Source organism: Colias philodice, chromosome 8 (genome assembly GCF_061535455.1).
Source record: "Colias philodice isolate Cphi_HAF_F1 chromosome 8, ilColPhil1 Martin Lab GWU primary, whole genome shotgun sequence".
NCBI classification, from domain to species: Eukaryota; Metazoa; Arthropoda; class Insecta; order Lepidoptera; family Pieridae; genus Colias; species Colias philodice.
Window position 1 is genome coordinate 11,649,755 of NC_143093.1, and position 25,366 is coordinate 11,675,120.

The window sequence follows — 25,366 nt, forward strand, 5'->3', positions numbered from 1 at the left end:
TTACGTTTTAGTTAAGTTTATTGTCGGGAACAGGGAATATCGCTATGCTGCGGTTGTTAATAAAGTAGATGATGAGGACGGCGAACTAACAGTGACTTTTCTGAAAATTTGTGATAACAAGGGCTACAAGTTTAGAATAGATGAGAATGATATGTCTGATGTCGGTTTTGACCAAATATTGGAAAAGTTCCTGATCCGAACGTGACTGTTAAAGGAAGTTGATTATTTTATAGTTTTCCAAAATTGGTACATGTCTTTGAGAAATAAGAGATGTTTCCCTAAAAGATGAAATTGATTTTTAGTGGTATACTGTGCCAGCAATGATAATTATTTAAAGTTACCTGAAAAGTATAAATGTTTCTTAATTGTAAGCCAAAAAAGTTTATTGTGATAATTCAATAACAGAGGTAATATTTTTGTTTTTATTTTATTTAACATTCTAAGAGCTGACTTATGTCAAACAATCAGTATTCGATTGATTTAAATTCAATCGAATTAACATTCTAAGGGAGTATTCAGAGAGAAAGCTTGAAACTTATAAGCGCTTATCGGCGCTTGTCATGTTCATATATTTTCCTGTCAGTGCTGTCAACCCGCGCAGGAAAATATATGAACATGACAAGTGCCGATAAGCGCTTATAAGTTTCAAGCTTTCTTTCTGAATACGCCCTAAGAGCTGACTTATGTCAAACAATCAGTATTCGATTGATTTTTCTTATTTCGACTATAAAAGTAAGAAGTTGATTTTGTTCAGTTTATAACAAATGTTATAAAAATGTCTCTATTTTGTAAGTGAATTAAGTTTTGATCTCGTTGATTATTTAGGCAATAATTACACATGTAAGAGCTAATAAAAATAAAGATTTGATTATTTAAACACACAAAAATATTAGTTTTAGTTCACAAAAACATTCCCCTGGTTAGTCACAACATTACCCTGTCACGATTTGGCACAAAACCGCTCATAACTCAAAAACAAAGAAAAAAATGTGTGTGTTTCTTTAATATATATTTTTGATATACTATTACCTTGCTTTGTATTGACAAACATTCTCAACATTTGATAAATTTTGGTTAGGACAGTCTTGTTTGAACGAGTTTCCAAATAGCAGAGAAACACCCATACAAATGATCTATTTTACACTAATCATATGGAAATAATACAATGTCAGCGGATTGAGCAATCCCACTTAGTGTTGCCAATGTGGATAATCCTGTTGCACATAAGTTACCTACATTTATATTTCATAACTAAGCAATTTGTGACTTATTAATAAACTCGATCTATCTTTGATACGAAGATAAAAAAATATCCTACTAATATTATTATAAATGCGAAAGTTTGTGAGTATGTGTGTGTGTGTGTTTGTAACTCTTTCACGCAAATTCTACTGAACCGATTACAATGAAATTTAGCACACATATAGAGGGTAACTTGGATTAACACATAGGATAGGTTTTATCCCGGAAATCCCACGGGAACGGGAACTATGCGGGTTTTCCTTTGAAAACGCGGGCGAAGCCGCGGGCTCAAATCTAGTTAACTTATATATGCTTTTAAGTAATGCAATTAATTTATAATTTTTTTAAGCATGCGTTGTTTCGATAAAAAATATCAGCTCTACTTTTTAAAAATAATTCGAATACCTTTAAAATTATTTAATACTAGATTTCCGCCCGCGGCTTCGCCCGCGTTTTCAAAGGAAAACCCGCATAATTCCCGTTCCCGTGGGATTTCCGGGATAAAACCTATCCTATGTGTTAATCCAAGTTACCCTCTATATGTGTGCTAAATTTCATTATAATCGGTTCAGTAGTTTTTACGTGAAAGAGTAACAAACATCCATACATCCATACATCCATACATCCATACAAACTTTCGCCTTTATAATAGTATTAAGATATATAAAAATGAATCGCAAAATGTGTTGGTAAGCGCATAACTCGAGAACGGCTGAACCGATTTCGATAATTCTTTTTTTATTATATTCCTTGAAGTACGAGGATGGTTCTTATGTAGAGAAAACGTAAATATGTACCACGGGCGAAGCCGGGGCGGACCACTAGTTTAGTATAAAAACAACATGTTCACTATCATCTCAGATTATCATGACTCTATATTTATAATCTTTAAGGATATCAACGAAATGAAACAACATCTACATAAATTAAAAAATATATTTTATTCCATACATTTTAGCAATACTCGATAACTTACAACACAGTCTTATAATACATGTACCAAACTAAAATTTTGCGTGATTTTAACGTACATTATAAAAATATTAATTTGGATTTAAAGCGGGTAAAAACCCAAAATAAAAGTCTTATATCACAGAAGATCACGGAACTTGCTCGTAGTATATGGTTGCGGTGTGAGGCGTGTCGTCTAATGTCACAGACTGGAATCAAAGAAAATGTTGAATTATCGTAAATATCTACGAAAATTTATTATATAATGTAAATAAACAAAATACAAATACTAGCTTTACCCGTGGTTTCGTCTGCGGACTATATTACAATTTTGGTCTATAAGAGGTAACCGCATGTTCCGATTTTTAGAAACAAACTAGCGGTCCGCCCCGGCTTCGCCCGTGGTACATATGAAAAATAGATGTTGGCCGATTCTCAGACTTACCCGATATGCACAGAAAATTTCATGAGAATCGGTCCACCCGTTTCGGAGGAGTATGCAGACTAACATTGTGACACGAGAATTTTATATATAAGAAGAAGATATAGCCTGTACTGCAATTTAAGATTTTAATAACTATAACATAATAATTATATTCTTTTTCATAATCTAAGTCTAAAATCTATGTTAAATAATAAATAAAGTACATAAGTGTATAACGGAAAGTGAACTCGTTTATTTTGCAAAAAATCTGCAAATTGTAGTAAATAGTGTTACTGAGTCAAGGTTATGTTTTAGAAATAATGTCAACAGGAAAAATGGCTAATAAAGGTTTTTGAATACTTTTACGTAGTTATGTAGAAATTTAATATGTTTTTACTATAATTAATGTAATGGTAGTCATTTATTAGGTATTTAATTTGATTTTGATACCCATTTAAATTGCTCCATATTTTTATTGATTTGTCATACTTTTTACTAGGTATATTTAAAATTGTAATTTAAAAAATGTAATTATTTATACACATATTTTGAGAAATTTTATCACTAAAAATTGTTGCATTTAAAATAACAAAAATAAGTATCACAAAAATAAATAAAATAAAGTATTATTTTAAATCTAATATTTACCATAATACATTCTCTATCAGTGAAAAGTCGCCTGAAGTAAGCCGTCTTGCCGTCAGGTAGCTTGATGATCTGATGCAGCACGTTGTCGGATTCCAGTAGGTATGTTATTCGTAACTGGGAATTAGAAAAAAATGCTATAGTTTTGGGATTAAAATTATTAGAACCTGGAAAAAGAGTATTTTTTAAAGGACTTAGAATCATTAAATACTTAGGTCAATTTACCCTCGAAATCCCCTGTATATTATTTATTTTCAGGAAAAAGAGCTGCTTTCGAGATTCGGATTATAAGAAGAATTAGTAAGTAATAAATTACTAGATTGGTCGTTATAAGGTTAAAGGTATTAGATTAGATATATTTGATGAATGAGTATGTAATGTAGGTAATAGTTTTTAAATTTTTTTAAAGTGAAACTTATATTACATCGTCTCAAACTTTTTGGTCTGTGTAGCGCATGTCGCGTGTATCGCGGCTGCCGAGTAGGTATACCTACTCGGCAGCCGACCGACACGCGACATGCGCTACACAAAGCAGTGTTCGGAACCGTTCGAACAGTTTCACTTTTACCGTGGTTTCATAAAACCACACAACATTTTTAATATTTCTGAATCAGATTAAATAGCTTGATACTAGATTAAGGTGAAGGTGAAGAAAATCATATCCTTACTATCCCTACTATTAATATTATAAATGTGAAAGTAACTGTCTGTCTGTCTGTTACGCTTTCCCTCTTAAACCTCTCAACCGATTTTGATGAAATTTGGCACAGACAATGTTTAGACCCTGAGAACATAGGCTACCTTTTATCAAAACACCACGCGGGCAAAGCCACGGATGGAAACTAGTATTGAATAAGCTTCAAATTAATAACAAGGATTAGGTTTACAGTTTTTTATTGGTATCCCATTATATAATTTGATAATTCAAATTGCATGTTTATCGTAGATAGCGAATTTGATTATTCTCCGTAACAATGACATTCAGTTTTAGATGTTTGATAAAAAAATGCCTAAACTCCGTGTGTGTACGTGATAACCTCTTGTGTGTACCAATCTTTATCTAATATATCATCCTTTTGTATTTCTAGTTTCGTGCAGAAAGTAATCATAACTTAATATTATGATATACAAAATTCATCAAATCTCCAAGTTGTAAAGCCCTTATACCTAAATCCAGGGAGTGTTCTAGGAATGACAATCAACGGTGGCCCAGAGCTAGATTGCATGACCTACCCGAAACACCCCTACGTGTGTCACGCCCATGCGAGTTTAGAATAATCATCTGTTTGAGATTACTATTGGAAATGCGTGTGTTTGTATTTCTTTCACGTCGCAAAGGAGCAATTTTATGATATTATGATATTTGTATCTAGGTAGAAATAGTAACTAGTAAGGACGCTAAGAAGTGACAGATTATCATCAGTGAAAGCTCCATTTCCATTGAAGCTTCCTATAAAAGCCGAAGTAGCGGGCGGAAAGCTAGTTCTTTTCAATAAGCTTTTTATAAGCTGTAAAAGTCCGTGGGAATTAAGGATTTTGTTTCTCAGTCGAAAATCCAGTCTACCACACCTACATATTGTAATAAACAGTATGTTACATAACATCACCTGTCGTTAAGAACTGTTTACGACAGGCTCCATAATTAATTGAACAATATATATTTAAAATACAATGAGTACGCGGATTATACGTTTTGGGTCAGCGTAATGTATGGCGGTGGTCGGCGTTTTATTTATACGAGGTTTTTATGCTTAATAAATATAAATAAAATAGTATGCATTTTTTTTTTTAATTTATATTTATGCTTTGCGATTATCATTGGGTATTGTTAGTTCGTATAATATATTTTTTTTGTAAAATATTGTTTGCTTCAACGCGCTAATCTCAGGCACTACTGGTCCGATTTGAAAAAATATTTGTGAAGGCTATCATCACGATAGGACCAAAAAGAGCGGAGAAATATGGGTAAAACCGCGGGGCACAGCTAGTGGGTAATTTTAGTAAAGCCACAGGAAAATAGTTATAATCAAAATAAAATACGTACAATTTTGAAGAGATTTTTCGTCTTTCAACACTATGAATTACCAGCGTGTGGGTGTGAAATTGTTTTGAAAACTAACCACTTCATTAGGTTCCATTAGTGGGAGTAATACAATATACACACAGTAAAACAAAGACATATGTCGCAAAGTAGCACTTGCTACGCATAAATTATTTTATTATGTTCGTGTGCGTAGGATTCACTTAAATATAATCTATACTAATATTATGAAGCTGAAGAGTTTGTTTGTTTGAACGCGCTAATCTCAGGAGTACTGGTGCGATTTGAAAAATTTCTTTCGGTGTTAGATAGCCCATTTATCGAGGAAGACTATAAGCTATATATCAACACACTACGACCAACAGGAGCGGAGCAATGCGGGTGAAACCGCTCTGCTCCGCTCCTGTAGTATAATCATCACTATCACTACATAGTATAAAACAAAGTCGCTTTCCCTGTCCCTATGTCCCTATGTCCCTATGTCCCTTTGTACGCTTAAATCTTTGAAACTACGCAACGGATTTTGATGCGGTTTTTTTTAATAGATAGAGTGATTCAAGAGGAAGGTTTATATGTATAATAACATCCATTGAATAGTGGAGAAGTACTGTTATTTTTGAGATTTCTAATGTGATGTCGTAAAAAATTACATTTTCTCCGCTTACATTGCAAACGCAGGCTAAACCCTACGAGTTTTATCAAAATAATGTTCTAAGTATTATACACATTGAAAAGATCTACAGAAAAGTCCGCGATGGTATATATGTCTATCTCTTATGGATAACCCACAATAACTTTTTTTTGTCATTTACTTTTTACGACAAATAATGGCAAATTTTCGATGCGATTTTAACCAATACAGCATTAATCCTTAACAAATTAAATACCTTGAATACATTGTTCATTTAATATAGATCTATATGGCCTTTTACACCGTATGATTTAAGTGAATATTTTCGAAGATATTACAGATTTAAAAATTGCGGGACGTAGCGTTTGCGGCGGTACCGGCCGGCCGCCCGGCTATCTATTTTATACCCGTGCGAAGCCGGAGCGGGTCGCTATGTTTTTATATGCAACGTTCACAGTTTTTCTGTAGTGTATTTAGTATCAGCATTGCACCCGTGCGAAGCCGGGGCGGGTCGCTAGTATAATATAATGTCATTAACATTCTCAGGACATTGTCTTTATTTCTAACATTATTTGGGATTAATTAACCTTTGTTATATCTTATCGTAAAAAAGAAAAGTGTATGGTGCTTATCAAATATTTGAAGAATCGTGTTAAGTGTACTTTTTTGGGGGTTTCAACGAAGACATAAATATTATGTACCTACTACTAATTATTGTCTTTATATGTAATGACTATATCGTGCCCGCTACTTCATTCCCGTAGGTACCTCTCCATTTCATTATTTGTTTTTATAAGATTCAGCATAATGTATTGTAAATGTAACATAATGTATGATTTTACAGTTCAAATTAAATGTACATAGTGATTTTATGTTACCTACCGTAAAATAATATATGTCAACATTTTGAAAATTTTAGTCTGTGGAAAATTGGTGAACATGCTGCTTACAATATAACGCAGTATTTTTCGATAGATTGTAGGTAATCTATTGATGTGAAAACATTAAGTTTTGAAATGGGCATTCGATTTAATGGGTCTAGGTAAGATTAGTTTTCTTTGAAAACAATAGAAATAGGAGCTGAAGCTTCAATATAATAATTACGGCAGATTTGTACAGTATTTGACTGCTTCCAAATTCGCCATGGATGTGGAGGAATCTCAAATATTTTGTTATTACTCGTGTATTTTGCAAATTCTTCTCATTATTTTAGTGTTAATTACTAATTAATTGGTTACATTATGTATACGGAGCCAAATTTCCCACGTACTCTTGCGATTCATTTAAGTAATTTTGTACTTTCAAAAGATTAAGAAATATCTGCAATAATTTTTATCTGTACTAACAGGTTTGTATTAGCATTTTTTAATCTTAGACATGAGTATTTTTGTAAGAGTAGCGTAAACAGTTGAAAAGGAATTGCACATAAAAATAATTACATACAAGGTCTTGGCATTGCGCATCTGGTGTTCTAGATTATAAATTTTCATAGATCATCAGAAAGTGCTCATCACACTAAACTACTTTTTCCAAACATGAAAGTACTTATTCATATATGAACGCTATGAAATATGTTATTTATATTATTTATTTCTGTAACATAGTCAGTTGCATTGAAATCCGTTTAGTCGTTTTCGTATAAAATTCGAAATAACACAGGAAGACATACAGACAAAAAATCCATATTTTTGGTTTCTGTTTTTTTGTATGAAAATTCTACATGAATCCTTTTGCATGCATTACTTTTTATTTATCGGCAAGTTTGAGTAATTTTAATTGCATTTAAAACACACAATCTAAGTTTATTCCATGCAATATTGTATTATCAGTTAGGTAACATTTTGCACCAGTTCATGATGACGGTGAAAATATTCGATTATCTCGATAGGGAATTGTTTTCCATTATTATATAAGGTATAGTATCAGAAATAACATAATTATTCTATAATTATAGAAATAATGAAAGCTAAGACAAAACCGTCTATTAAAATGATGTATTTTCGACACACCCTAAGTGCATACATTATTAGGTTAACTACCGGTACTTACAATTGTCTACACACTAACCAATAGATACGTCATCACATATCACACCGGGCCCGTGCAATAATCTGCATTTCCATTTAACAACTTTTAAAGGATTTTAAAGTTATTTAAGGCTCTATGACACATTTTTTTAATGAAGTCTACCCCTAATATCTATTCTTCCATCCTCACCTTGCTGCCGTCCCTCCTCTCCCACTCCTGCTCCTCGCCCAGCTTGAAGCTGTACGAGAGATGGCGCGCCTCTATGCGCAGGTCCACCTGGAACGTGTGCTCGTCCAGCCGGGTGAAGCACACGGTTGGTGCGTACCTCCGAACGTGGCTATGTGGTGACATCCTCACCTTGCTGCCGTCCCTCCTCTCCCACTCCTGCTCCTCGCCCAGCTTGAAGCTGTACGAGAGATGGCGCGCCTCTATGCGCAGGTCCACCTGGAACGTGTGCTCGTCCAGCCGGGTGAAGCACACGGTTGGTGCGTACCTCCGAACGTGGCTATGTGGTGACATCCTCACCTTGCTGCCGTCCCTCCTCTCCCACTCCTGCTCCTCGCCCAGCTTGAAGCTGTACGAGAGATGGCGCGCCTCTATGCGCAGGTCCACCTGGAATGTGTGCTCATTCAGCCGGGTGAAGCACACGGTTGGTGCGTACCGCTCGAACATGGTTATGATCTCTTTGGTACCTGTAAACAACTGGGGTTTAGTTATTAATAGTAGTTGAATAAGAATAATGTTTTACTAGAGAGGCGAATGGCATGTAAATTGCAAATGCATGTCTTTCGCTGTTTTAAATTTTAGGGCTTGTCACAAGTTTTGCTTATGTATTTTTTTTCTTCATTATTTTACTTTTTGTGGTCGTATAATTTTTTTCTTAATGCGATACAACATACGAAGTAAATCTAAATGTTGGAGAAATAACTCCCGAGTCACAGGTAAAACTAGTTCGGGAGTCCGGCTCTATTGAGTTTAAATGTAAGTTTGCAAAAATAATTTTATTTATTTATTTGTCTTAGAAATATTCCCTTTCATAACATATTTGATATTTTGAAGGCCTAATACGACATATTACCAAATAGTTACTACGTAACTTATACATAAAAACGTCCAAAACATTAATTGAACAGTCATCATTATTTATTTTTATTCTTAACACTGAAACGTCTGCTATGTTTATTTTATAGTCTGACGTGGTTTGAATTTTTTCCTCAATATAGGTGATTCTAGTCACGCGTTGTTATACAAATGAATCATTTCAAGTTAACTATCTTACGAAACAAGAAAATTATGGCTCTTGTAGTTAGTCTTGTGTTTTGTTTTTGTTCTCAACACAATGTCCATTTTCATTGTTATCATTACATGTAAATATTTAAATTAGTTTAGAAATTAAAAGTATTAAATTTACGGATGTTTATATTTATTTATTAATTACATATCTAAGTTATACCTATTGTGTTTTTGTATGAATCATGTAGAGTCAATAAACTTGCATAATTTATGAATCAATAGATATCAACAAAAAATAGATTACCTAAGTATATTGGTATAAATTTTCGGCATCGCTAATGAAACAATACAACTTTTATGTCATAAGTAAATATTAGATTTGTATTTTGTAACTTTGATCAGATATGTATTTTGTTTACCACCAATAATAAAAATATTAACAAACAATTCACAAGTTTGTTCCAAATAAAGAATTTTTGCATCCTTATTTTTTATGTTTATACAACGTCTGAATTTGTCAAATATAAGCAGGTACGCGAAGAATTTCCAATCACAAACGTACAAATTCAAAACAAAAATCACTCACTAGATTCCTTCACTAGCTCTTCTATGTTTTCACATCGCGTACGTTTATAGTTTTTGCCGGAAAACGACATTTTCAGCAACAACAATTGCTGCGTGGTCGAGCGCAAGTCGCGCAATACCAATCATGTGTATTTAAGATTACAGTTTAGCAGCGTCACTTTATTAACACAATGAGTCGGCACGTTTTTCACACTGATATTTTATCTATTTTTCATCAATATCTTCCTTTGATTATTATCAGAGGTGGGCCTCTTGCACGCTACCACTCGCTATCTGATAAGGACGCCGTTATTCACTTTACCGTGAAGTTGGAGCGAGATGATTATATCGGCTTGCAGGAAAAAGCGTGTGCACTGGACTTATATTTACTCAAGTATATGAAGATTAAAATTAATAGGTATAATACAATCGTGTCCTTTTCCTCAAAGTGATGTGGCATTAATGAAAAATATTCAAAATTATAATTAATTCGTAAACTGTGTTTTGTTTTTACTTTTATAAAGAAAAATTATCACGGATATATTATGTTATCGTAGTAGTTTTTATGTGAATAAAAATGTGTTATCAAAATTCAATTAATTAATTTTATCATGTATACATTTGATTATACGTTTATACAGCTTGATAGTTTGACTCTTATTCATAGATTACCTGCATCGTCTATTGCTTATTAGACTGCAGATGTTTAAAATTGACATCATCATCAGCCCATATATTATGTTCCCATACAGGTTCAGACAACAGTCCACCACGCTGGCCAAATGCAGAGATTTGCAGATGTCACATGTCGCATGATAAACTTTTGATTTTTTGACATACCTCACGATGTTTTCCTTCACGTATTCGAGTAGTGGTGATGTTATCCACATGTGCAGATTAATCGAAAAAATTTAAAATATTCTCTGCACGTTTGCCGGTCTTGAACCTCCGACTTATCGATTTTAAGTCCGAGGTCCTCACCACTGAGCCTCTCAAATCTCAATGCTCGATAATAGGATATTTGCGATTTAAATAATAGGTGAAAATATTAATAGAAGTTGTTGGCACCGTCCATCTTCTTATTCGACTATAATATTTAGGGAACAGGAAAGGTACTTTTTAATGCATAGTTGTTCATTTCCCTGATTCATGTTTCTTGTTGGCAAGCCTCTGAGGAATAGAGCTTTTGTCGAAATAAGGTCACATCACAGACATATAATAAATATTTTTTAATAACAATAAATAAGATTTAAATATTAGGTATAATAGAGTCAGAGAGTTTAAATCACGTTTAAATATTACATATTCGCTGTGAAACTTAAGCTGCGTGTGCCTTACTCAATCGCTCCGGTGTGAATGATATCGAGGTGATATCTTCTTGCATAATAGTATTATGAGGAATTAAGAATTAGTATTATGTAGTAATAGCAAAGCCTATGTGAGCATTACAAATAGCAATACATGGTTTTATCTCTGGAGAGAATATGAATATAGATATAGACAGGTATCCTGCTGAAAGCTCAAAGCCTAGCAGTTTAAATAAAAATGACCGTTATTAAGTACTTATAAGTTATACTTCTGAAAATAATGTATCCTGGAGGATTTATATAAAGACAAATTATAAAAGTTATACTGAAACATACTTAAATTGTTGAAAATTATCGTTTTTTAGCCTTTTCACGAATCCCAGGTTCACCAAAGTTAAAAAGGACTATAATTTAAACCTAATGTAACAATCAAAACAATAAGTTTTTTTCATTTTATGTGACATGTGACACCACCTAAAGCATTAGCAACGTACCTTTCTATCGATGAAATTTTTTTTTGCAATTCATTCTTCCAGAGGTTACTTCATACAAACCAACTTTACCCCATTACCCTACAAATTGAGACATATCTAAAATACATGTTTATCCATCGGCGGAAGCAGTGCGTAAGGCGTGATTCATTACAATCGTCGATATTATATTCCGGATCTTATTCACAACTTGATCTATTAGCGTGTGATGTAAGACGTAACTGATAACCAGGTCGGTATCGATAGAACTATGTCTGTAGATAAAGTTGGTGCATATGACAAACTCAAACAAACTCAAACATTTATTTATTCAATTAGACTTCTTATAGAAGCACTTTTGAATCGTCATTACATATTTTAAAATTTACCACCGATTCGGAAAGCAGTATCTACGGAGAAGAACCGGCAAGAAACTCCATAGTTGCTCTTTTAAATCATGTCAGTTTTACAATTTTACAAAATACATATGTAACATCATATATTAAAATAACATGCCAAAGAACTGTCCTGTGGTTTTTTCGCGACAACCCTCCATGGGTTTTTATCGTCCATATATTCCTGAATACTGTAGTACGCTCTCTGAACTAGTACATTTTTTATATAAGTTTTAAATTGAGAACTACTAAACTCTTTAATATTATGAGGAATTCTATTGTAAAAGCGTATATCTTGACCCATAAATGAATTTTTAACTTTAGCTAATCGGAAAAATGGCATTTCAATTCTATTTCTGTTCCTTGTGCCATAACAGTGATTGACGAATCCTAATATCCTATTGACGTTATAAACGCGATAGTTTGTAAGGATGAATTGAAAATATTTGCTCAATCTCATGTCAGCTGAAGGCATCTGTACAAAATTTGGTACAAAGATTAAAGTATTTATCTAAGATAGTTTTCACTTTTTCAAGCGCGTTATCTGCAATCTTTGGTATGCATTTTGCTTCATATGCTAAAAAGTACCTATTTTCATAGATAGGGACGGACGTTTCAACTTATTTTTGATAGACACACTGTAGTCTATAATATTATGATTATATGAATACGTCTGTATATAGCGATGGAAGATCTACGACCAAATTTTGTTAGGAAACGTAACAAGATAAAAAGTAAAACAACTAAAACCCAACTACGACAAAAAACGACGCTGAAAAAGTATAAAACAAAAGTTAAATTGATGAACTAATAAAGAAGCTATGAACGAAAAGATGTGAATTATATGCAATCAGCCCATGAATACAGGTAAAGTCACAAGCAAATGCTAGCAATATATATATGTTCAAAATGTGCAAGTAAAAAGCTTTCAAATGATACCAAACACGGCATATTTATCTTAACTTTATTTTTTTACTCTGTATGTTTTGTCCGCTAGAGGGCGCCACATTAGACTTTGTGAAACCCCATATAGCCTATAACCAGCGGACAATTAAGACGCTTCTAATGATATGTCATTTGTCGAATTCTGATAAGTAGTTTAGAAGTTACGAGGGAACAGATGAACATACATACATACATACATACATACATACATACATATATACATACATACATACATACATAGCCTGTCAAAATCATAACCCTCCTTTTGCTTTGCCGTAGTCGGGTAAAAATATCCAAAAAGCTTTATTTTTTTTAATTGAATTTGGCAATTAACGCTTGCGGTGCGAAATACATCCTTTTGCTTTGCCGTAGTCGGGTAAAAATATCCAAAAAGCTTTATTTTTTTTAATTGAATTTGGCAATTAACGCTTGCGGTGCGAAATACATCCTTTTGCTTTGCCGTAGTCGGGTAAAAATATCCAAAAAGCTTTATTTTTTTTTATTGAATTTGGCAATTAACGCTTGCGGTGCGAAATACATTTATTTTCTCTTAAAAGTAGCTTGTTTTTTCAAATTCTGAAACGGCAATAAATACCATTGCATTTCGCAAACGTTAATTGATTTTCAGAGTAAATTTTTTAAATGTCCAAGTCGAGATTTATTGCGTGCAAAAAGTTCGCTGTCAGAAAAAAATAACGTCAAAGGATTACGACATATGCGTAAGAGTGACATGAAAGCATGCAAGCTCCAGTTACGAGTTACGGTGAGCGCGCGGCCTTCAGCGGCCACCACCGTGAGGGCGGGGGCGCCTATGAGTGTGACCGGCCGCGGCCAACCCGCCACTCGTACTGCGCTGTTCAAACAACCAACGCGCTTCCAAAATCAAAATATAGAATTCGCGTCCGGAATGACAGATTGATTTTTTTTAAACATGTGGCTATGGTTCTTGTTGGGTTTCGCCGCGGTGTGGTCGGCGGACGGCGCAGGCGCGGGCGCCGCGCGGCTCGCCTGCTACGTGGAAAGCGCGCGAAATTCTGACTTTACGGAGTGCACACACCTCGTTTACGCGGGAACGGCCAGAGGAGACAAACTCGACGCTCTTCTGAAGGACTACAGAAAACATAATCCCAAATTGAAAATTATTGTGCGCGTCTCGAACGAGGATAAGGTAAGCTTTTTGAGATATTCCAGAGATATTGGTTATATACTGCACTTTTTACTGCTCTAAAATTGCATTGAAAACGTTTATTAGCGTGAGCGTTCCTAAAATTTCTTCTTTCAAATAAAAAACAGAACAAAGACTGTGCTACGCAGCTTGGAAAAGCTGAAATTTCAGTTTAATTCCAAAATAAATATCAGATACTAAAGAAATTTATTTTTAATTTATAATATGCTCTCATCGAAACTAAAAAAAAGTCCTCTTTTGGAGAACTAAGAGCATGGTTTCTTATATGAGAAATAAACAGAAATAATTAAGACCAATCAAACGAGCCCAAACGTTATGTGTTTACTACATGTTAACCAGGGTTTTGCTCTCTACCTATCGTCAGCTCGATTGTACCATATTCCTTATTGTAATATCACCTTATCTACATCATCATAATTAAGAATGGAAGTGCGTTATTAAGTTAAATGTTATAGCTAATCTACTTATTTATAAATCCTTAAATAGAGCGGCTAAAAATTATGCTTATGTTTATAATCAATTTCGACTAAGATCACCAACAGATTTCCCTAAGATACCAATAATAGATAATCACAACCGGATAATGGGTACTTGCTCTCAGAGCTATTAAGTTTAACAGCCATTTCAAATTATGTAATATTTACTTACACCTAATCTCTTTTAAAATGACAGGTCGGTGGTCCATTAAACTTAGCTAACTGTCAATGTAAACCAGTCTCTATTACCTGTTGTTTGTGTCCAAATTCGTGTATCGTGTAGTGAAGAAAGTTCGGACAAACCCAGGACTAATGCACTCATTGTTTCCATTGATATGTTAATTAGTTACAAGGTGCGATTTGCGTAACATCTTGTTAAGAAACGTTTTTTTTTTCAGTAAACAAGAGCATCTCTGTAATTGTTACAGTATGTAATTGCACCAATAAAATTTAAGGATGAAAAATTGGAGCAGTGCGAGGAATATGCGCATTTTCGCATATTATACTTTGTAAAGACACCAGAAACAAATAGTTTTTATGGGGATTAAAATCTTATCAAGTTAAATCTAGCATATCAATCAGAGAAAACACGTATAAGGATGACGAACTACTGGTTCTTATAAACGTAAATGCTACGAGTATCAAACTTTAATCATATGCTTAACACGTTCGCTGCGGCACAGATATATCTGTACTTTCCATTACTGCGTTACGGGTCGTTTTAAACCTTGTCCTATACCAGAGATTGTGGCGGCACGAGGCATATTAAACCCCACCGCCCGTAGAAGACCAAAATCCTTTTTTTGGCGCCAAATAAGACAAAGTGTGCGGCTTTTGTCGTGATTATTATTAACAATGAGTTCATTAACCTAAATCTACCGCCGCCCGTGGTTAGATTAGTTAGTTTAGATTCTATGGGTAAAATAAAATGTGGGGTCTGATGTACCCCATACCGCACTGAACAATAGCAGTTTTTCATATAATTTAGTGATGGGAAAAGAAATATCGATTTTATTTAATTGTATTTATTTATCAAACTTATGGATGTTTTTTTATTAAAACAGGCCAAACCAGAATATTGTTTGTAACCAGTGCATTCTGTGAGAATTTCCTTTACTTTTTTTGTCGGCCTCACGACTTGTTAAGAAGATGCGGAGTTTTTCGTAACATCCTACACATCTCCTCTTCTTTGATCCCTTTATAAGATGATGTGCCTTGTTTGTTGGCTTGTTGACTTGGGCAAGAGTTAAATTTTGATGAGCCATACACCGATTGCCGGGTGTTTTGGATTTGCCGCTAGTTGATTCAATGAACAAACACACTAATAGTAATCATGATTATCAACCTATTTGAAGAAAGTTACTCAACATGTCACATTCACGTTTCTATTAACGATATTTATTATAACGAGTAGTTTGAAAATTAGGTACCTGTATCCACATTCAAGTCCTTCTTTGTAAAAGCTTCAATAAGTTGTTCCACAAATAGTCTCGAATGCGTTGCACAACACTAACCGCGTGAAGCTAGCTTAGGGTGCGGTACGAGGTGCGCGGTGGTACGAGGTGTTCGCAACCTCGTTCCGCACTGTGTTAGAATTTTTATTTGTTCAGTGCGGCACGAGGTCTAAGAAACCCGGTATTAAGGTCGGTATTCCATTGAACTAGGAATCAATAGCACATCTCAGATATATAGATATCACTTTCCTACACTGAACCAGATGGAATTTATGCCTACCGCACGACAGAGAAGTTTAAGTTTTTTCCTACCGCTATAACGACGAGACACGGACAGGGTGTTTCAAGCCCTGTTTCGCAGCGAACGTGTTAATGTATATTGTCAGCTTGATCTGAAATATCGTCTTACTTCTTTTCGTATTTGCAAATTATCGTTAACGTGCCAGCGATATGACACTCGGATAAAAGCCTCCAAATTAAACAGATTTCAAACCTTAAGGTCCGGATCCTCGATACTTATCCATCGGATCCTTATCCGGACATTTTTCATTTATCTTGTCTCGCTGATGAATATTTGTTTTTATTTATTTACATTAAAATTGTGGCACTGTTTTATAATCTTACAGACGATCAGTTGTTGAAGTGGTTCTTAAATTTCTCACAACTCCTTTACGACAAGTTTCTTTAATTGTTTACTTATGCAAGTAAAATTCTTGTGTCACTTGTACAAGTAACGTTTTTAAAATACTGATGAATCAACATAATGTTAAAGTCACTTTCTGACTGCAATTTTGACAGCTCCACTTGGTGTTCGAGGTCACATATTTGGTATGCGATTGTGACGTCATTCATATAATTAAGTTAATCTGATCATTTGACATAATAAATTATTGATTCATAAATATGTGTCAACGCTTTTTCAGCACCATAAATCTCGTTTAAATTAAAAGCGGTTGGTATATTTAGATCTACAAACGTACTTATTTCAATTTCCTCTGTGGTATATACATAATATGAATATGAAAATCTCGGGTAACGCACAATTTACATAGGTCGATCTTTACAGCTCATCTTTACATCTCTACAGCTTATAAAAAAACAGTTGTGACATCCCTTCAACCTTTACCAAGTTATATCTCCGATGTTTGTTCTTTCCTCTGAATCCTGTCATGTCAACAATTCATGGAAATCAGAGTCAGCTTATTGTCTTTATATATAAAAATGAATCCCTATTTCCCTTGGTCACGGCATCACGCGTGAACGGGTGGACCGATTTCGATAATTCTTTTTTTATTATATTTCTTGAAGTACGAGGATGGTTCTCATGGAGAGAAAACGTAAATATGTACCACGGGCGAAGCCGGGGCGGACCGCTAGTATAAAAATACATTCTCAGAGTTTATTGTCTCAGGGGCCGTTCAAGTATTACGTAAGCATCAAGGGAGGGTGGGGGGGTCTCTGTTTTGCTTATTTTGGATGACATGGGGGGTGGGGGGGTCTAGATGATGATTACGTCATCGTTAGTTATTTAAGTTTTTTCGGGGATTCCCGCAAATAATACATTTAATGCGTAGGAACTCGCTTTGAGAACTGGTTAGGGGAATTACCGCGCATTAGGGAAATTACCGTGCGCTATTCACTTGTCAAATCCAAGTTATACCAAAAACTGTTCGAAAGTTTTAAAAAATCTCATCCTGGGACGAAAGTGCAAAATGTACAAAAGTTAGTTAACGAAGTTTGGCGAAATTATAAATTACAAGCAAAGTCAGATAAGGAACTAGATATTATTGTATCTAAGAGAATTGAAGAAGAATTGCAAGCGGCGACTAAAAATAAATCCAATCTGCTTCATTTTTGTTCCAAGGTGAGTAAATATAAGTACAGAGTTTCTCTTTACGTTCTGTAACAATTAAAACGACTTATGAGTAAAAAATATGATGGCCTATCTCAAAGTAAAAAGGTAAATGATTGATATTTTATTTCTTAAGATCGACTCCGGCAATTGGTCACAAGATACACGGTGTTTTCAATATCTGTATGTGAAGGGTTTCTATGGGGGAATTAGCAGACTCACAACACTGAGCAGCAATCCAATGTCAACGATAACTTAGAATCGTGGATTCAGGTTTTATGGACTGAAGACTGTTAATGTGTTCCGAAAATATTCTTTATGTTAATTATGTTCTTTATTTCTGATTATATTTTTTGTCATTTACTCTATAGTCTATGTGTATCAGTTAAACCTAATATTTTCATGAATTTTCCAATTTTAAAAGTAACAATATTAAAAAACATTTATTACTAAAAATGTTTACGTAAGCATAGGGGGAGGGGGTTAGTGCTTTGCTTACTTTTGATGACAAGGGGGGCAGGGGGGTAAAAAATGGTAAGAAATCTGCTTACGTAATACTTGAACGGCCCCTCAGCACTTCGGCAATTCTTGCCTTTTCTCTTTTCTTGCGTGCTCGTAAATATCAATGAAGAAAACATATTAATCGGTAAAAACATAAACATGTGTTTTAAGATAATTTTCATGTTTTTCAGTAGGAAAAGTGAACTATAAGTAGAACGAGGCAAAACATAAGATTGCCAAAACAAGCCAATCGATTCATTAACCATTTATGGAATGTAACTTTAATATTGTTTGGTTTTTGTTCATACTGGATATCCGTTTCAATATAATATTGACATTTTTTTAATTGCTGTGATCTGATTTATGTACGGTTGTAATTTTATCTCGAAAACGCAATGTTTTTCTACAGTTTTAACTTGTCGGTATTTTTTTGCGTAGTGTATAAGTGTCGTAAGTTTGGTATAGACCACTTAACTTTTTGTTAATACATAATATGTAGCAGATTCAACTAAGAACAAACTAAAATGTCTAGAAAAATTACTCATCGAAGTTATTTCAATATTCTTTTACATTGCGACTTTAATAACGAAGGACTTTACGATTATCTTATCTTAAGCTGACAGCTTAAGTATTGCTTGGCTCCTTAATTTTGGACTCTCTCCGTTTCGCAACTTGCATCTTCGGTACATCGGAGTTAAAGTAAAGGTTTACAGTTGTGGTTGATTCAGTCTAGATGACTCTTTTAATTTGAAATAGACACAATATATTATGTGTGCTGTCATCACATGCGCAGATTTAAATCTATACTAATATTATAAAGCTGAAGAGTTTGTTTGTTTGAACGCGCTAATCTCGGGAACTACTGGTCCGATTTGAAAAATTCTTTCAGGTATATATCATAACGCTACAACCAACAAGAGAGGAGCCACGGGGGTGAAACCGCGCGGAGCAGCTAGTAAATAATAAATAACGTTTATTTCTTATTCTTTTCATAGACATAGTATGTAGTGACAAATGTTTTGGTGGTTTTGAATTTACGTTTCATTTTTAAGTTAAGGTTAGTTAGTTTTGGCTTCAGCGATCTTAAAATATTTAAACTTAATATTTGAACTGGACTTGGTTAAGATTGTAAACAATGTGCTTAACGTTATCTCTGGATTTTTTAACTCAGATTTTTAATGGTTTTATTTGTACTTCAATAAGTTACATTATTACAGATCTTTTATCTATTGTGTACGATTAATATCAATGTTTAACTTTCCCATTACGCTTTAGCCTTTATGGTGTATTAACAATAGCTTTGGGAATGTATCACTTACGCAATTACCTTTGGATTATGTAATCCATTTAATTATTTGTTTGTGACTATTCTTGTACTAATCTCGATGTAATTAATTTGATACACCTACTCCCACATAGGTACTACTAATATTATAAATGTGAAATTTTGTGAGGATGTGTGTGTGTGTGTTTGTTACTCTTTCACGCAAACACTACTGAACCGATTACAATGAAATTTATCCCGTTTTTATCCCGAAAATTCCACGGGAACGGGAACTATGCGAGTTTTTCTTTGAAAACGCGGGCGAAGCCGCGGGCGGAAATCTAGTCTATTATATTTATTTAATTACAACTGAAAGTATACCACTTATAACTCAATATAATAAGACTGTATTTTTTATTACAACAAACATTACAACTAAATAAGACGTTCTACCTGAGAGAAGTCGGGGTAAGCATCTAGTTCATCTTTAATTTTGATCTAAATCAGTTTCCCGCTTTTTGATTATTAAGTATAGCGATTGCTCCATCACATAGTAAAACAAGTTTAACATTTAATATTAAAACATATTTTATATCAAGGTTCATATTTACCATATCAACACGTATCTGGGAGTGGAAATGACTTGTTTAAAATATACGATACATTTCGAAATATTTCAAGTTAAATAGTTTTCAACGTGAAGTTAAGATTACCTTGTCTTTTATAACACGAGTTATTTTGCGCTATGTACTTAATTATAGGTTACACAAAAAACCTAGATATTAAATGTATAATTTATTATTAAGGTACACCAACAACCCTAATTCAAAATCTTTATAGTTACAATTCAAAGTAGGTACTCCTAGGGAATCTTCTCATGGAGAAAATGACACGTATTAAACAATGTAGTAAATTAACCATAATTAAATATGTAACTTGATGAAGACCTTATATAAATTAGCATTGAATTACTCATAAGCACTCATACTTCTTTTAGTAAAATTCTGCTCTCACAGAGGAAGGAACGGTTCTTATGCTAATTCAATTCGTCCATAATCTTATCTCCATATCTGCTGATTTAATAAGCAGATCAATTTTAAAGAATGACAGATAGAATCTTTGACAGTCCAATTCAACTGCTACAGATAATAAATAGGCGTGATCTTGACCCAGCTTCCAAATTGCCAAGGTTAGCTTGAGTAACGATGGAAAATTAATCTTATAGACAACTTGATACAGATATGACAGTTTTTTAATAGCTTACATAAGGAAGATTAGTGCAGCATTAAGAATTTAGACAAGGTAATAAACGCTAATGTGAACAAGACGCTTTTCTATTATATTTGCGAAAACGTGACAAGTAATATATTGCCATGCGGAGGCATATTACATGCATATCATTAGAAGTAAAAAGTTTGCCTCCTGTTCTTCAATAGTATAATCATATTATCTATTTAATCAATAGCTTTTCTAAAAACGAATAAATTTCTCTCTTTTTTCATCTTTTCCTTAGGTAATCATATTTCAGCCACAGTACGTAGAATAAACTTCTGACAACGATAGCAACTACATACATAAATGAACACAAACACAAGTGGCGTTAGATGCCATTGATCCAGTTCAGTAATTAGCGCTATAAAAAGCAATTAGTTACTGCGACGTGAGACGGGTTCCGGGTTACAGGTATACCTTACAATGCCGTCAGATGTATCAGGTTTGTCACATTGCTGACTGTCTGTCGCTTAGAAATTAAACTCAAAACTTAAACTCAAATATTTGTTTATTAAATTAGACTTCTTCGAGAAGCTTTTGAAACGTCATTACATATTTTTAACATTTACCACCGATTCGGAAAGCAATATCTACGGAGATGAACCGGCAAGAAACTCCATAGTTGCTCTTTTAAATCATGTCAGTATACAATTTAATTTTACAAAATATGTAACTGCATATAATATTATCATTATATGCCAAAGAACTGGCCAAAGACTCTAACTGATTTTAAACGCGATTTATCAAACGATACGTCAAGTCAAACACAAGAAAAAGTTGTTGCTTGTTGAAAGGGGCGTCTCAATTATTATTTACTAGCTTTCCACTCTGTCTTCGCACGCGTTTTCAAAGAAAAACCCGCATAGTTGTGCTAATCCAAGTTACCCTATGTGTGTTAAATTTAATTGTAATCGGTTCAGTAGTATTTGCGTAAAAGAGTAACAAACATACGACACACACACATCCATCCTCACAAACTTTCGCATTTATAATATTAGTAGGATGTGGGAGTTTTTCCTTTTCAAAGATTATAAAAGTAGTAATCTTTTATTATTTCTGGCTAATTATTATAGCGCAGAAGATAAGAAATTAGAGATTAGATATCAATTTCGCAATAAAGATCTACGGAAGCAGTATTATTTGATTTAAATGTCACGTAAATAAGCATTACAAATATGTAATCAAAGTAACTGAGGAAAATTAAAATGCTGTAAAAAAGAAAGTTAAGGACAGTTAGGTAATATCGCGTTTAAAACAGAAATTACGATATTTTAAAAAGCTAAAATATCGTAATTTCTGTCCTCTGGAAATAAATATTTTTTCGTATTTAATTCGAACTTTCATTTTTCTGTTCATATTATAAACTATAAATTACTCTAATGATAAGATTATTTTACGAAGAACACTTGATAACTGCATTAATTTCCCAGGCTGTGTTAAGTCATCGTAACACATACTTTACATAGGTATTTACCTATAAATAAGTTCTTGTATACAATTACAAAATTATATAGAACAACTATTATGCCCTAGTACATAAGTTAATATGTTTTAAAGGGCACTAGTATAGGTGTGGCTGATATAAATATATACATGTATCTGGATCAACGATGTCTGTCACACACTCATATGTAATGTATGGCATATCATGCCAAGGTGCTTTGCCCTTTGGGTCAAGGTTATGATCGAAATGTTAATTTGATGATCGCTTTTCTTCCGATTGCAAACAGTGTTTGGTTTTTCCAATGTCTTTGTAATAAAAAAATGTAGTGGGATTCTTAAGCATTTGAAAATAAGAAAGTATCTATAATCTAGTGGGGACTTGATATTGATAAACTTATTTCAGATGCCTAAGTTACAATTGGAATAATATTGTTAAATTAAGTAATAAATGAAAACAAATATTACGACGCGACGGTAATTAAAACAAAAACGCTTTTTTCGTTTGTGTTATTTTTATCCAATAATTTTATTCGTTCAACAGAACTTGTTTGCATTACAAATGATGTAGAGTTTAATGAATGAAGTTATTTTTAAATTAATTAAGCTATTAGACTAAAAACATTAATAAGTTTTATTTATTTGATTTTATACAAGTTATTTAAGTTACAATATATTACACAGATATCTGACACATTAAATTTAAAACGAAACAGACGTGATAAACTAAAATGCTCTGCATATTTCAAAAATTAACATTGAATTTAAACAGGGTCACATAAAACACATAAAAATATTACGCAACAGTGCACATTTAATAAAAAATCGGAAATAAAATCCAAAGCGTCACATGTAACATTATACCCATACAGAGGTCAGGTTAATGTTCCTCATTATATAACCAGATATCTGATGAAAGTCCTTTAAATAAAACATCTATATTAAGGTCAAGTTGGTCAAGCATTTTTAAATGTTTTCTACAATGGTAACATGTGCCTGACAAACCTGCTGCATGGCCTAGATACCATCAAGGGCGGTGAGACCTAGGTGATTTGGCTAGTGTCGTACTGCCTAGCTTTTTTGTTACACCTATTTATAGTTTCTTTTATGCTAAGTATATCTATCTATTGATGTGTATAAATTTTCCTAGTAATTACTTACTTCAATAGCAAGAAATTTCAAATTATAAAAATTGTATTATGATAATCTTATATATAAAATTCTCGTGTCACAATGTTAGTCTGCATACTCCCCCGAAACGGGTGGACCGATTCTCATGAAATTTTCTGTGCATATCGGGTAAGTCTGAGAATCGGCCAACATCTATTTTTCATATGTACCACGGGCGAAGCCGGGGCGGACCGCTAGTATGTCTATAATATTGAAGAGCATTCTATAATTAAAAACACAAACAGATATATTTCACAAATGTTTGAACTCGAAAATATTACAGTAATAACTTAAATCAACATTCATTATACAAAATTATGATCTATAATTTATAAAAAATGTTAATAACATACCCGTCTATAAATCTTCATTTAGACCATCTTCATTAAAATTACAATTTTCACAAAATTTGACAGTAACCTCCTTGATAACAGTGATGCACTGTGAATTAAATTATATGTAAAGGTATGGCAAATTTTAAAAGTTCAAATAGTTACCCATATTTAAGAATATTGCAATATTTTAAGTACGTATTTCCAAAGGTCAAGTAATTTAACGCACTGAAAAACTGACGCATCACGCACGACAGCATGTTTCGAGTTTCGCGCGCTTTCGTTTTTTTTTAATTATCATCGCAATTCGCATGACACAGGTCACGTTCGACAACAGATAAAACATGCATTTTGTTTTATTTTTTTTATTATTTTTTATTGTGAATCTTTTTAATATAGGTAACAAATAATAAGTGGATAATAATTAACATCAATCCTATTAAAATTTATAGACAATAACTACCTACATCCTGTAATTAAGATTCTATAAATAATTTTTAGAAACATCTTAATTGTATAGGAACGATAAATAAATGCTAACTAACCAGTTCATATAATACCTTGTACGTAATTAAATGTCATGCGTGTATTTAATCAATGTTGCCCTATATAATACACATTTTATTATCTGTATGTAGCCGCACGTGCGCAAATTTCGCAAAACGATTTTATCGATACAAAGCTAAACAGGCTGTCTATAAATTATCTGTGGGCACAATATATGGAACCTGTAGTAGGTAATAATTGTTTAAATTAAGAATAATGCATTCATTCTTAATTTAAATTTAAACAATTAATTCAAGTTTACAAAAAAATCCTGGCATTCCATAAAGAAAAGAAAATATATAATATTGTAACATCTTCTTGCCATGACAAGCAAAAAAAATATTCTCGGCTTTGGCGCGCTTTTATGCAAGTTAAAAAAAATATCGATCAGTCTTAATAAGTTGTTACTTTTTATAGGAATGTCACTTAACCCGGCGTCATTGTGGTAGAAAACAGATACGCGAACGTTGAGGTGGGTCAATATTACCCATATATTTTATAGTTGTTATTTTTAAACTTTTTAAGAAAATTAGTATTCTGTGTTATTATTATAGGTTATAGGTATTCTGGTTTTGATAATATAAAATAAAAATAATAATTAACCAACGTTTTATTCTCTTTAATCAACTTTGACATAAACTCATAAAAATAGGAACAAATTATAGACCTCTTACGTTTTCATGTCATTACTACGCTAATAACCAGTAATTTTGATTACAAATAGCATTTTTATAAAATTTAGTCTAATATATTAGAAAAAAACTTTAACAAAGATAATTAGAATCTTTGTTGTAAATGAAATCAATACAGAAAGCCATGATGCGTTCAGGACAAATAAATTTGGGGCAAGCTTGACAAAAATGGTTTTGTTTTACTATTTTTATTTCCGGACACACTTAACATATTTTGCGGTAATTGCAGGTGGCTCCTCTGATGATCCACCAATAAATTATCTGATTCTTTTACCCATTTTTCATTGCTATCAATCAATTCCTGG

General features: G+C 33.2%; 2 protein-coding genes and 1 long non-coding RNA gene across 5 annotated transcripts in view; 2 read left to right on the top strand and 1 right to left on the bottom strand.

Annotated features, from left to right (window-relative positions):
* The window catches only part of LOC149486837 (uncharacterized), a 332,103-nt gene that overhangs the window by 137,182 nt on the left and 169,555 nt on the right, over nt 1–25,366 (top strand). The gene's annotated exons all lie outside the window — the stretch shown is intronic.
* LOC149486845 (uncharacterized) lies at nt 2,205–23,930 on the bottom strand. Of its 3 annotated transcripts, none has more exons than XM_089698521.1 (4): nt 23,845–23,930; nt 8,152–8,654; nt 3,274–3,379; nt 2,205–2,402 (listed from the first exon to the last, which is right to left on the bottom strand). In XM_089698521.1, exons 2-4 carry the CDS (start codon nt 8,632–8,634, stop codon nt 2,275–2,277), a joined length of 717 nt encoding a protein of 238 aa, XP_089554647.1. In that variant the 5' UTR covers nt 8,635–8,654; nt 23,845–23,930; the 3' UTR covers nt 2,205–2,274. The 3 variants fall into 3 exon arrangements, with proteins under 3 accessions (XP_089554647.1, XP_089554645.1, XP_089554646.1); XM_089698519.1 differs by lacking the exon at nt 23,845–23,930 and adding an exon at nt 9,782–10,050; XM_089698520.1 differs by lacking the exon at nt 23,845–23,930 and adding an exon at nt 9,782–10,050 and having other exon boundaries at nt 2,214–2,402; nt 3,266–3,379.
* Nucleotides 13,696–25,366, top strand: part of LOC149486846 (uncharacterized) — a 32,457-nt gene continuing 20,786 nt past the window's right edge. The window contains exon 1 of the mRNA XM_089698463.1: nt 13,696–14,044. Within this exon, the coding sequence (XP_089554589.1) occupies nt 13,808–14,044 (237 nt within the window). The 5' untranslated portion in view covers nt 13,696–13,807. The remainder of the gene's footprint in view (nt 14,045–25,366) is intronic.